This window comes from Calonectris borealis, chromosome 14 (genome assembly GCF_964195595.1).
Source record: "Calonectris borealis chromosome 14, bCalBor7.hap1.2, whole genome shotgun sequence".
NCBI classification, from domain to species: domain Eukaryota; kingdom Metazoa; phylum Chordata; class Aves; order Procellariiformes; family Procellariidae; genus Calonectris; species Calonectris borealis.
The window spans coordinates 10,004,620-10,018,570 of record NC_134325.1 but is presented as its reverse complement, the minus strand read 5'-3'; the positions used below and the strand labels follow the sequence as shown (position 1 = coordinate 10,018,570).

At 36.9% G+C, this 13,951-nt stretch overlaps 1 protein-coding gene across 2 annotated transcripts in view; it reads left to right on the top strand.

Annotated features, from left to right (window-relative positions):
* The window catches only part of GALNT18 (polypeptide N-acetylgalactosaminyltransferase 18), a 297,690-nt gene extending 287,846 nt beyond the window's left edge, over positions 1 to 9,844 (top strand). For both annotated transcript variants that reach the window (XM_075163173.1, XM_075163172.1), the window contains one exon: positions 8,768 to 9,844. In XM_075163173.1, coding sequence (XP_075019274.1) covers positions 8,768 to 8,812 — 45 coding nt within the window. In that variant the 3' untranslated portion in view covers positions 8,813 to 9,844. The remainder of the gene's footprint in view (positions 1 to 8,767) is intronic.
* The last annotated feature ends 4,107 nt before the right edge of the window (positions 9,845 to 13,951 follow it).

Below are 13,951 nucleotides of genomic sequence, written 5' to 3'. Positions count from 1 at the left end.
ATATTTAGGCAAACACACACTTGAAAGTGGAATACAAGTTTTACTTAAATAATATCTCCTGTAGATGTATTTGCAGTAGCCAAACAAAGTCTTGACTTGCTGAGCTATATAAAAACAAATACAGTTAAAGACTAGCCATCAAACTCCCTGACTAAAAGGGATCAAAGATGAACATCTCTGAACAACACTATTTCATATAGAGCATACATAGCTTTTTTGTAGTTTTTTCCCCTATAAATGAGCAATTTAAAAGGAGTATATCAAATAGGATAACCTCAGACTTAATTTAGATTTTGCTAGGGGAATCTTAAGGAACACTATTTTTTTAATTTTGCTGCTCCATAAACAAAATACAACTCCTCTCTCCATCTTTGAAATCTCATGCCTTTCTTTCAGGGAATCTCTATTAAAAAAAAGCCAATTTAGATAGCGCTCTTTCTCAATCTGGTAGAAGTTGTGAATATATCAGTATGTATAGGACTTAACACACACACTCTGGTGTACCTCATTGAAAGTTAGACAATGTATTTAAGCATGCATCCATTGGGGTCTCAGAATTACCTAGCCTTAAAACATTAGTTAATAATCTTTTATGCAGATAAAAATCAGGGTTAGGACTTCATCCATGAAGCTACACATAGCTTAAGAAGAAACAAATGATGATTTCATTGAGCTGGTTTCAGAACCTTTCAGAAGCACTCATAATCCAATGAATGTCAAAATTGTAGGTTTTTAATCATATATATCTGTTCTCATGACAGATGATTGCACATGTGCAGTAATTTAAGAGAAGCCTCCTTTTCTGTCTATACCTCAAGACAACATTTGGTTGTGGCACAGGTGTTTCCAGGGTGTCTTAAGTTATTACAAAAGGAAAAAACCTCTTCCACTGTGTACTGATCAATTGGGAAATTCTGTCTGCCAAAAATCCTACTGGCTATAGCAGAACTAAGATACCATCCTGGCATCCATTATACTGGCTTATTGCATGCTAGTATATGGTGTATGTCTATAGTCATCCTTTGAAATTAAACGCCACTGAATAGAAAGGTATTGAGCTTACCCAAACAGCAGTAAGCTAAAATGAGCAACCATGACATATGCTGTAGAGTTAGAAATCTGTGGTGCTGCAGCTCTGGGGTTTATGTTGCTCTAGAGACTATGATATCAGAGAATAATATTGTGGCGTAGATTCAGGGGAGAACATACAGATAGATTAGACCCAGTAAAGGAGAGACAAACAGATGATACTGCCATCCCCATCTGAAAGCTTTCTAAATCACGACATTAGATTTAAACATGATATGAAAAGCTATTCGCTTGTATAAATTCTCTGGCTTCTATATATTCAGATGAGATTTTCCAAAGTATTTTTTTTTATTATTTAATAATAAATATAAAAATAATAAATAAGACAATATTCTTATGAAAGTTTGATATTTCAGAGCTGAGACTGAAACAAAACCTTTCTTACCACAGGAAATTATGACATCTGAAACATTAAGGGAAACCTACAGAGTGGAAAGAAGCTTTCAGGGTTTCTGTTATGCCTTCTCCATGCTTTAGCAACAGCTACTTGCATTCAAAGGTAATAGAAGATAGCTTGGGAAAGAAATAGTGGATGCATGGAAAGGTAGCAAAGCCAAAAGAACATATACTCATCCAGAAAAATTTGAAGATAAGAAATCAATATTAATTTTCATGATATTGACTCAATGTATATGTCTATATATATATATACGCATACATATATGTTTTCAATGTGTATTTCTGAATGAGCGGGGAGAAGGAAAAAAAAGGGTTAAATACATTTAATCCTAAAACTTTGCTTATGTAAAGTAACAAGATGCCAAGGGCTTTTTACTGAAGTTTCTTTCACTGACATCCTTAATGTCTGCTTTTTAAATTTTAAAATGATGTGCCTTGTTTCTATTCATTCTTCAGCCTGACCTTCCCAAAATGACCAAGCTGATATTGTGATTAATGAGCCAATTATTTTTATCTGAGACATGGAACAAAACAAATAGCCTATTCCCTTCCAATTTACTCTTTTAATAAATAGTTCTCCCCCCCTTCTTTTTTTTTTTTTTTTTAAACTACTGTGTTCATACCTGAAAGTTTATGATGGATTTCCTATGCAATCCATTCCCTAAATTAATAGGATCTGAACAGGGCAGGCTAGGAATGGCCTTTACTTGCTTTTGGTATTAAAGCAAGATGTAAATACAGCTTTACTATTCTTAAGTGAGAAACACTCAGAAGGGAGGCTGACAGAAGTCCAAAAAGGAAAAAACATGCACTTGAAGACAGTCACCCTCCATACAACGCTCTAAGTTATGAAGGTATCAGCTTGCTTCCCTGTGTTCCTGTTGTGTATTTTCACAATTTATTCCAAGAAGTGTCCTCAAAGAATTTAAGAAAGGTACAGGTGCAACAAAAGAATTTGAAAATTCTTTTTTATAAATGATTTTGAAACACAAATTCTAAGCTACATGGATGGAGACTGTATATTTAAAGACGGAAGGAAAAAAGGGAAAGAAGAAAAAAAAAACCTGTGGGAAAAGCTTTCTTCATCCAAGGAGCACTAAAGTTAAACAAATAAACATGCTGGAATGGTATCAAGGGAAATGCATTATATTATACTCTTGGAAGACGATTTAATAGCAATAATGCAAACTGTACAAGGACCATGACTTCTAAACTACAGGTCTTGAGAATCTCATGGACCCTTGAACAGCTGCAAAACACCAGTTCCTCCTTCCTTGTTCAGCTATGAAGCCTTTGGCATCCAACATGATCTGTGGAAAGAGTATTTTTTACAGCAGCAAAAGCAAGCAATTTGGTATCTGCCAGTGTGTGTCGCAAAAGAACTTGACTTTTGATGGGTACAAACAGTTGTACAGATAGCACTGAGTCTACCTGTGATAAGAAACAGTTTGATATTCAGAGTAAACACATTGCTTTTCTTTAGCATTTCTTTTTTTTCTGGCTAGTAGCTTCATTTTCTTTTTGATAACTTACGAAAGGAGAGAGAAGCACCTTCTAGGAAGTTGAGAAGATAACAGTGCATGACTCCCAGTTTAGGAAAAATTACTACTTATATTCTGTGTACGGCTATAAGTACCAGGCCCTCAGGAAAAAACCGTCAAGTAATGATGATAAAAACTCAGGGTCCCTGACCTGCAACATTGAATTTGAGGATCCAGTTCTGTGCTCCTGTGGTGCTTTCTACTGGAAGACTTCCCTTTCCTCTACAAACTACAATGACCTAATCTCCAATATACCTGTCAGGCTGACGATTATCAGCTCGACAAACACCCAACCAAAAAAAACAAGAAAACAAACCAACAACCAAACAAACCAACAACCAAACAAAGCACAGATTGGGGAAATAACTTGCCCAAGGTCACTCATTAAGTCTGTGAGAGAGAACAAAAATCAGACTCAGTCTGAACTCCAGACAGCCACAAAATTTCCCTTCCTCTTGAATCTTAATTAGTTCAAATGATACATAATCTGTTTGTGAAGTTAGTGCTGCTGTTTGCGACATGGCACAGATGGGAGACCGCCATTTTGAACAATCCCAGGTGGCTCAATATAGTGGATGCAAAATACTCAAGGCGCAAACTTTAGAGTTCAGATTTAGAAATACCTTTGAATACAAAGCAAAATCTATTGCTTTCCTCATCTATTTCAGAATCCAACAATAATTTGTCCCTGTTCAGTGCTGCAGATTGCCTGGATAGCAAATTAAAATATTCATCACCTTTCTGTGAGCCCCTAATCAATTCCACCTCTGTTTAAGTGGGAGATATAGATGCATGGCACAGCAACGAACCTCTTCCAGCTCGGAATGAACAAGTACATGAAGAAGAAAAAAAAAAAAACAGAAATCTTTTTTTTTCTATCTACTAAACACAGATTCTAGAAAGTACTGAACATTAGAAGACTTCTAGTTGATAATTACATTTTGGATTGTGCATCAGCCTATGAAGTGTGAAGAATGCAAAGTTACTGAAACATGTTTTAGAAAACTTACAGGAATGTTTTTGCTACTGACACATAAAACTCATCTGTCCCCTTTTATTCTTAGCACCTGAAGAGAGTCTGTTATTCTCAGACTCCGATTTCATACCAGTGGCTATGTAATCCCTAAGCAAAGCTTCATAATGCTCATTCGAGGAATTTTGCCGATTAATAGTTTTCATTGTCAATTAATAATCAAGATACTCTACATGCTACAGGCCAGCCTGTCTTGTTAATGTTTACATTACCATCTGTCCTGGTTTCAGCTGGGGTAGAATTAATTGTCTTCCTAGTAGCTGGTGCAGTGCTGTGTTTTGGATTTAGTACAAGAATAATGTTGATAACACACTGATGTTTTAGCTGTTGCTAAGTAGTGTTTACATAGTCAAGGACTTTTCAGCTTCCCATGCTCTGGCAGATGCACAAGAAGCTGGGAGGGAGCACAGCCAGGACAGCTGACCCAACTGGCCAATGGGGTATTCTATACCATATGACATCATGCTCCTATATAAATTAGGAGGCATGGTCTGGGAAGTAGCGATCGCTGCTCAGGAACTGGCTGGGCATTGGTCGGTGGGTGGTGAGCAATTGAATTGTGCATCACTCATTTTGCATATTCTATCATCGTTGTTATTATTATTATTATTCTTTTCCCTTCCTTTTCTGTTCTATTAAACCCTTTTTTTTTTCTTTGATTCTCCCTGCCATCCCACTGCGGGGGGCAGGGAGTGAGCGAGCAAGCAGCTGTGTGGTGTTTGGCTGCCTGCTGGGTTAAACCACAACACAGCCATACTTCTACATCAAAACTTGAGAAGTAAAAATTTTTTACACAGAAAGCGATAAAGATTCTGAAAAGCACACATAGAGATGAGATCAGTATTAGGGCACTCAAATATCTCCAATGTTGACAAGAACTCCAGTGGAAGACAAGAACTTTCTATAGAATACTAAAATATAAAGGAAGAATCCTCATAATCTTTCAAGAGAATTTTTGTTTGATCTTCAGTTGAAGGCAATTCAACTATTCTTTCTGATGAACTGCAAAATCCTATAGCTGAATTAAGTAAGTCATGCATAGTCTTTAGGAAATGAGAAAAGAACCGTTTGAACTTTGGACCTTCATACAGAAATCAGTAGAAAACTGATCTTAATGGAAAGTTACTATTCAGGATGATTCTGTGCTCTAAATTAACACTGACTTTGAAGAGTCGTGCAGAAATCTGTGCCACTTCAGCAAGCACTAATCAGTATCTACAGAATGCTACTGGGTGGGGTTACGCACCATTTTAAACAGCTCCAGAAGTCTGACAGATAAACTGCAAGTTGACGAAGCCTTCTCTTCAGTAGCTCTTTCTTGACGTAAGTGAAGTTAAGGCTCTGAAATTGTTTCTTTTTAAGAACCATAAAACTAAGAGAAATACTAGTAACTGTCTACGCCACCTCCAATGGTGAAAACTACCTTGTTTTAGAGGGAAAGGCAAGACAGTCTGCACCAGGCTGTTACAGACCATCATTCCAAGTTTCCTGCATACTCAATCAGGTAGGAGCAGACTTCCCTGAAGTTTTAACTTCAGGATTTACAACCTACCCTGAACCTGGAAATCAAAGTGACCCATTTTCAAAAGAAAATCTTAAGTCATTAGTGATTACTGAAAATTTTAACCACAGCTTTTAAAGAAATATATGGCCCATTTAGGACACTCAGTTACAATTTGCTAAAATGCTAAGAGATGCAGCCCTTCTCTTCATCCTTCCTGCTCACCTCCTGAACTCTTTGAAATACACTAGCTGAATCAATATTATGTTAAACCTCTTATTTTCTGTATTCAACATCTTCATATTTTAGCACTCTACCAGTGTTCAGAGAAGAGCAACCATTTCGTTCTTAGACGTTAAGCCCCTAAAAATAATACACTCTTTGTATTTTATTTGAAAGAACAAAACACAAGCCATTAATACCAAGAAAACAAAACCAAAACAAAAAACAATCCAACCCAACCCAAACCAAAACCCCCCAATTCTGAATCTCCATGCTTAATGACTAATGGAAAACCTATGAACCCATTCTGGTGACAAAGATAGAATTTTAACACACATGGTTAGAGAAAAACATGGGAAAAAAGGGTATGACATTCGAGTCTGATCTACATTAAAAGAAACAGTGTACACAACACCATGCAGGTTAGCTTACTCTATAAGGACATCACAAAAACAAGTTTCACTTATTCTTGTGGCGTGTTGTTCAAACCTAGCTCTGTTTCTGTGTCGCATGGCAGCACTGAAATGCTTTGACATCTGTAAAAATGAAATAAACTACCACTATACTCTAAAACCCAAGGCAGGCATTACATGTATAGAATGGTAAGAGCCTTGCCTTCATAACTGCTCACCACCATTTCCTTTTCTGTTGCTGTGCGTCTTAAAGCAAATAAAAGGCTCCTCTGGATAAATGCTGAGAGTAAGTTTTTAAAAAATCCATACTTACTGAGGTAATTTTAAAACATTCTTGTTGCAAACTATCCTTCTTTAATCCTATCAATACCACTTAAAGAAAAGGACTCCAAAGCACAATGAATAAAAAGTTGGGGTGACAGGTCTTTATAAACAACACAGGGACATCAGATCAACAGACTGGGTTTGTTAACTATTGCCTTTTAATCCAGTGTCCCTGCTCCCACAATTAGGCAGGAGATTTAAATCAGGTGTGCAAACACTGGAAGAGAAGAAAGCAAATTTTTCCAACACTCAGTAGTTTTTAGGAAGAATATTACTAGCTGCCTGGTAGCCTTAGCAGTTTGACATAACATCTCTACTCTTGCATTAACAACAACAAAAAATACATACACACACACAAATACACAACCTAAAACTTACAGCTCATCACTGTGATTCAGTACAGAATTTTCTTCCAAATCTGCCTTTCTGTATTAGAAGAGGGGAAAACAATGAGAACCTGAATGTATGGCAGAGAGCTGATAGGCAGAGACAAATGACATATAATGCATCTTTTGAAATGAAGTCCCAAAAATACAGAAGTTAATTCTGCTACAGGGTCGTATGGAGTATTTCATTTGTCATAAAACAGGGTCTTTACCATGCTGGCTTATTATCTGAGATGTTGTGCCAATCATTGCAGCCCAGTCTTCCCAGGGGTTTGAGCTACAACCTCAGATCTTCAGAACCTGCTACGCTCCTTATTCATGAATTGATACACTTTGATCAGCCATGCCAGTTACTCTTCCCTCTTCCCCATTTTCATCTTTCATCAGTCCCTTGACAAAATTCCGTTTCAGACAAATGTACAGAGCAACATTACGTTTGGTGCAATTCACTGAAGATTATTTTCTATGTTAATTTCAGAAACAGATAAAAATCAAATAGACCCCGTCACCAAATTTTCCTGACACTCCCTTCCTTCTTACAAACAAGCCTAACCACACTCCATAAAGATTAAACTAAAAACCATATCCTCGCACCCACTTGGGGAAAATATTCCTCATCTTTGAATAGACTAAGAGTATGTAGCAAATGACACATGCAAATTCAATACATGCTATAAACAGATAAATTTAGCTCCACATTTAGGTACACTTCTTAACAAGAGCGTTAACAGGCTTTTGTAAGCAGTTGGCAGATTTTCTGTTTAATTTACTGTTTCAGTGGTGATGGGGTTAACTAATAGTGTGACTGAGGCTCTGATCAGATGGCAACCAATACTGCAATCAAAACCAAAATATATAGAATACAGAAAGTGTATGAAGTGTACAGCCCAATGCAGTCATTGTGACTTCACAGCATAACCCTCTGCATTATGCATGATGGAAACAGGGCACTCTGTAAGGCTCCAGGGATTTTTTGGGGTTTATTAGTTTATAATACTGCAAGAGCCTTAGACAAAAAACCCGAGAAACTATGGAATTAACTACATTTCAGAGGCAAGGGGCTGAGAGAAGTTTCTTATTTCCTAAAACTTTCCCCAGTCAGAGGCATCAACTGTGGATACCCTTGTATCAAAGACTGAAAACAGACAGTTTTCTGTGGTTGCCCTTTTCTGAATAACAGTAATAAAGAAAGTCCAGTTTTAACCTACCCATAACAAGAATCGGCTCATTCATTTCACTGGTATTCAGAGATAAGGAGGTACAAAACAGATGTGACCTATAGTGGCTTCTGTCTCTTGGTGCTGAGCTCAGTACAGCTTATAGCGTCTGATAGAAATTATTAACAAAAAAGCCTTTCAATTTTGAGAAAAAATTGTGGATTTCAGCTGTGAATTTTCAAGCTTTCAGCATTTTGTCACTGTTTAAAGGAAAAAACAAAAAAGAAAAGAAAAGGAAAAAAAAGCCTCATTTTTCTCTCCTGAAATGGGAAGGCCGTTTCCTTCCCAGCTATATCTATAAGGGGATACATAGGTTATAGATGTTTTGTGCTCTTTACCTCAGTGCAGCTTCCAGGAGAGTAGGCATTGGCCCAGGAAAAATCAAGGTAAGACTATCTCCACTTCTTATATACAGAAAGACCTTCTGACCTGCCTCATTTCCCTTTAAGTGTCATAAAATTAAATAACAAAAACACATAGCTCTGTAAGAAAACTGTATCTAAACTACCATAGACATTGATTTGACTGCCACAGAATATGAATGCTATTGCAATATTGACAAGGCATGACCCTCTTCATTACTTAAGTTGGCAGTTTTATTATACTGTCAGAATTTAAAGTGTGTCCATTTTCCTCTTACAGGTGTTGGGCCTGTCAAAATCTTCAATCAAGGTTCAGTTGTTATAGTCCTACTAGAGCTTCAGCAGCATGAGAGAGGGGAGAATAATGACACCATTCCCAAGATGCTTTATTTTACCCTGAAGCATCATAAAAAGTCATCTAGCTTCAACTTCCATGACATAGCCATCAAATAATGGGACAATCAGTGCCACACTGATTGGGGAAATCAGACAAATCAGTGGCCACTGTTGTCTTTTAGAAAGAGTAAACTTTATTCTACCCCATGCCTACATTTGTGATTCTTTTGCCTTGTTCACATTACAACTAAAATCCAATTTTTTCTCATCACAACTAACAAATCTCAGAGAGCTCCAGGATATGGGGGTTCCGTGGGATCCCTTCTATGTTGCTGAGAGGATGACTGGAAAACACTGATGAAGACGTAGATATTCACAATGAAAATATAATGCTAAGTTTCCATGTGACAAATTACACTGCTGGGCCTCTTCCTTATTCATGCCTGGACAGACCCTCATGCCTGGACAGACCCTCTTTCAGATTAAAAAACAAAACAAAACAAAAAAACCCCACACCAACCCCAAAACAAAACAAAAAAAAACCCCAACCAAACAAAAAAAAAATCCCAATAAATTAAAGTACGAAGTCAGCTCCTTGTGGAAGAGTCAGAGTTAGAGAGTAGGCAAGAGTCTAGCTGCTTATGACTGCAAGATTTCAGTGTCAGCCGGCTCATAGAGAACAGTCTCTAATCTCCAAATAGAAATCCTCATATTTATCACAGTAGATTATAATCCTACACCTAAAATATCCTTTAAAATCTTTTTCAAGGTTTCATTGAGATGCTGTTAGCCCAGAAATACGTAGTGTCTAATGAAAGCTTTCCAAGAACTGAAAATGAAATAACTACGTTTAATTAAGTAAACATTTTGACCACAGCTTACAGGGACCTCAGCGTACAATGCAATTACTTGGAGAAAGATGGGCACATGTGCTCCTGCAATAAATCGTAACAGTTACTCTTGACCTTAAAATATGAGCTACAGTTTACAACAGTTTTTGACACTGCAGTAGTAGGGAAGAAAGCACCCCTGTTGTTTTTCTGGTAAAGAATCTTCTTAGTTTAAAAATGTATTTGTTCAGATAAGGTATTTGCTAGATCCAGGGAGCATTACTTCCGTCTAGAATAGTTGGCACTGCTTATTTGCTCAATATATAAATATTAGAAGAGGAATATGATACAAATCCAAACAGATGAAGACCCTCAAAAAAGTCCTTAAAGTATCGAATATATAGATAGACATATTGATGTATCTGCCTCTATTTTCCAATAAATAAAACTAAGCTCTTAAGAATATATGGCTTTTGTGCTTATATATAAATATAAGATTCACTAAAAGCAGTAGAGATCTGGACACTTACTTATATTGAGTTGATAATGCTTCCAGTGAAGAAAAACAAAACACTGCAATTGACAGCTATGTCTAACAAGAAGAAAATGTTCACTGACCAAGATGCAAACAATGTGTATTTTAACAATTAACAATTTATAAACAGGACATTAATCACCTCACTTAGCTTTCTACGTGCACTTCTAGAGGGGAACCCACCCACTTTATTTTAGAAGCACACCTTAGAGGGAAATGAATTACCCTTCCCCCATCAACAGAGAGAAGCAGATACAGCAAGGGAGTCAAGAAAACTAGTTAAGTGACTACATGTGAACCAATGAACACCATTCATGAGGACTTTGCGGTAGCCCATAGCTCAAGAATAGTTTTTCCTTTATTAACTCTGCATAGTGCAAGAAAAGACCAGATATAAAAGACAATGATATAATCCGTCCAGAGTTTCACTCTAAAAAATAAACAAGTAATGGATCTCAGTTTCATTGACAGTTTAATTTTCCTCTCTTTCAGCCTGAGGAAATTATAATTTAAACCTCTCAGATCACGTCTGGGGCAGCTTTTTGACCTTGCAAGGACTCTTGCCATCCCTTTGGAAATATAAAACAAAACTAAATTAGTCACAATCACATGCAAGAGCACTATTCAGATCAGTATAAGTTAAGTTTGATGTGTCCCAAATAAACATCACCCCAAAAATCATAATAGTGATCTCCACTACATAAACTGAGATTTCACACATTAAGTTAGTTCCCAGGACGTGCTGAGCACACGCATGGATGCTTCTTGTCAGTGCCTGATACAAGCCCTCAGGTCTGTAGTGCTGATGTATCATTAATTAACCCGATTTCTCATATAAGCTGAATAGACAAGGGTTCTGAGAAATCAGTTCCATGTACCGATCCATCACTGTGACAGCTGGGCCCAACAACTTGCAGTTATAGGTAGGGGACCCAGGGGCAAACAACACTGTTGGAGAAGAAAAGGGCATCTAATCCCAGTTATATGCCAATCTAAAGAGAGGATAACTCAATTCTGCAGGGAGTTATTCACTTAACTCAATGCAGATATCAACACAATTAGCCTAAAGTTTGCCACCACAGCTCAAAAACGTATTTGAACTAATGTGACATTTTAGGAGTGTGTGGTTTTTGTTTTTGTTTTGTTTTTTTTTTAATTCTATTTGTTAAGTACAAAAATTCTGACATTGTAGATCCTCCAAATTCAGGGCACATTAAAATGGAAGGTTGTCTACACAGCAACAGCATTTTCTCGGCCCCCTCAGGACTTCCATGTGTCAAGTTGACCCTGCTTTCCCTTTGAATTGAATTGCAATTCTGAAGCACCCCAGAGTAAGCTGACCTACATGCAGATTCTTTCTCCTCAACTATATCTCTGTCCAGTCAGCTACTTCCCATTGGAGATGACGACCTTATCAACAAAAAGATCATCTCAGTGCACTTGGGTATGTTCTTCTCTATATTGTACAGAGGGTGAAGATCTCTACAGAGGAAATCATAAACTGAACTTTTGGCAAGACACAGGAGACAAAAATTCAATTCAAATTTTTTTTTTTTAATAGCATGCTCTTCCCCAACATAAACGTACTACTCCAAAAAGCTTACACTATATTATATATACACACACACACTTACATATACACACATACTTACATATATGTAGTGAAACTATGTTTTTTTCGTGATCCTGACAACTGTCTTTAACAGAACTGAATCTTAATAAATAAATATTCGACATCCGACACAGGATTTTCCTCTCCTAGTATTTCTATTAAAACACTTTCAAGTTAGAGAAGAACATGCTCATGTTGAACTAGATCTCATTTTCAACTGTTGCCTTCATTCATTTGAATTCCCACTATATTTGATTTTAAGTGTGTATTACTACCAAGGAAGCTTCTAAGTATAGGTATCAAATGCTCTTATAGAATATTCCAAGTGCTATCTAGCAGCAGTTCCTTTCCATTGATTTAAGTGCAGTAAAGTCATTCCAGTATTTTTTGGTTGCTGTTAAATATGCAGAATAGTAATCTGTTCGGAAATGCCATGCAGGGTAGTCAGAGAAAGGATACTGACGAACTTGGGAAATACCAGCCTACATTCAGCGTACTAAAACAAGAAAAATAAAATATTAATAATATTTAGCACTATTTTAAGACTTTCCAAAATTAATCTAAATAGTTGTTACCCTTGTGAAACATTATGTTCATTTCAGAGACAGAGAAAGCTATCCCACAAATGGGACAACCAATAGTAGAGAAAACAGAGCACAACTCCTCAGACAGCACATCTTTGCACATCCTCCATAGTTTTACACCCAAGGACCTGAGCGTATCTGACATATGCAGTATATTAACTTCTAGCTCCTGTCACGCTGCCCATCAAATTAGTGAGCACATACCAATGCATGAGCCCATATCCTTCCTCCCCTAGAACTACCGTCTTCTCATTCTAACTTTTGCAGCGTATTGGACCACACCAACTCTGTGGTTCAGATTAATGAAAAAAAAAAAGCAGACCCCAAATTCTTCCCATAGTATTTACAATTCATTTTTCTTAGCTCTGATTGGTATCGTGATGCATATTTAATTACGTTTTCTTGCTAGACTTATAAAACATGAAATTAAGAAAGGATAGATCACATGTGTGCTTTTGAAAATGCACCTAGCAACAATCTTTCTCTGTATAGTTATCAATAACAAACACCACGGTACATGTCATTACTGAAGCTATAATAGAGATGGATCAGAAAAACCTTCATGTCACAGCTGGAAGGGAGAGAAAAGACTATAACAAGCTTTTTGATCCATGTGGTTTTGCCCCACATTTTTATATATTTCATTTCCTCATTCTGACCTGACTACTATCCTGTTACTTTGATAAGAGGTGCTATTTTTACTAAGTACTGTATTACTATATGATACAATCTTGACATTCTTTTAAAATAAGCATTAGGAGGGGAAAGAAATTGTAAAAAAGTCAAAGTCAGTCAGTCTCTTAGTTGCACTTTTCACGCATTCTGAATGTCTCGCTTTAAAAAAAAGAACAAAAACAAAAAACCACCCACAAAACAAGCCCCCAAACTAATCTAATCTTCACTTTTTCTACTTTAACCTACAGGCTGAGCATTTGTTTTCTCAGAGCTCATTCCACATCAGTTTCTACTGTCTTTGACTGCAGAATTGGACTGAATTGGACTTACAAAATTATATCTAATCATTAACAAAACCTGCAAAAAACCCCAATACTACTAAAGCAAGAATAATACTCCAGTGCAAGAATAAAAAATGTAGGAAGTGCTCCAGCCATAAAATGCTGATTCAGACTGTTTGTGTATAAAGAAATTACGAAAGACTTTTCCCCCTATCAGGTAGGGCCCCGTGTTATAAAAAACTTTGACTGTTGCAGGTTCACCTCATAGCTTCTTTCCTAGCTACAACTAGGTGTGCCAGCAAGTCAGTTGGACTGCATACAGAGCTTACAAGTGTGTGAAAATTTAACTCCTTCAAGTTAAATGGTAAATAGAAAACCTTGAGGTAAAAGGTGAGTGTAGGCTTCATTTTTGGTAGAAAAACAGGAGTTGGAGTTCTTGTTCTTGAGAACCCGCCGTCTTCTCCTTTCTTCTAACTCTTCAAATGGGATCCAAAGCACCAGCCATATACACAGGTGCCTGGAAGATCATGACTGAACTGGATTTTATTTAAGTGCATGACATTGCAAAGGTAAGAGATGAAGTGAGAAGGATGTATGCTGTCTTTGCAAAT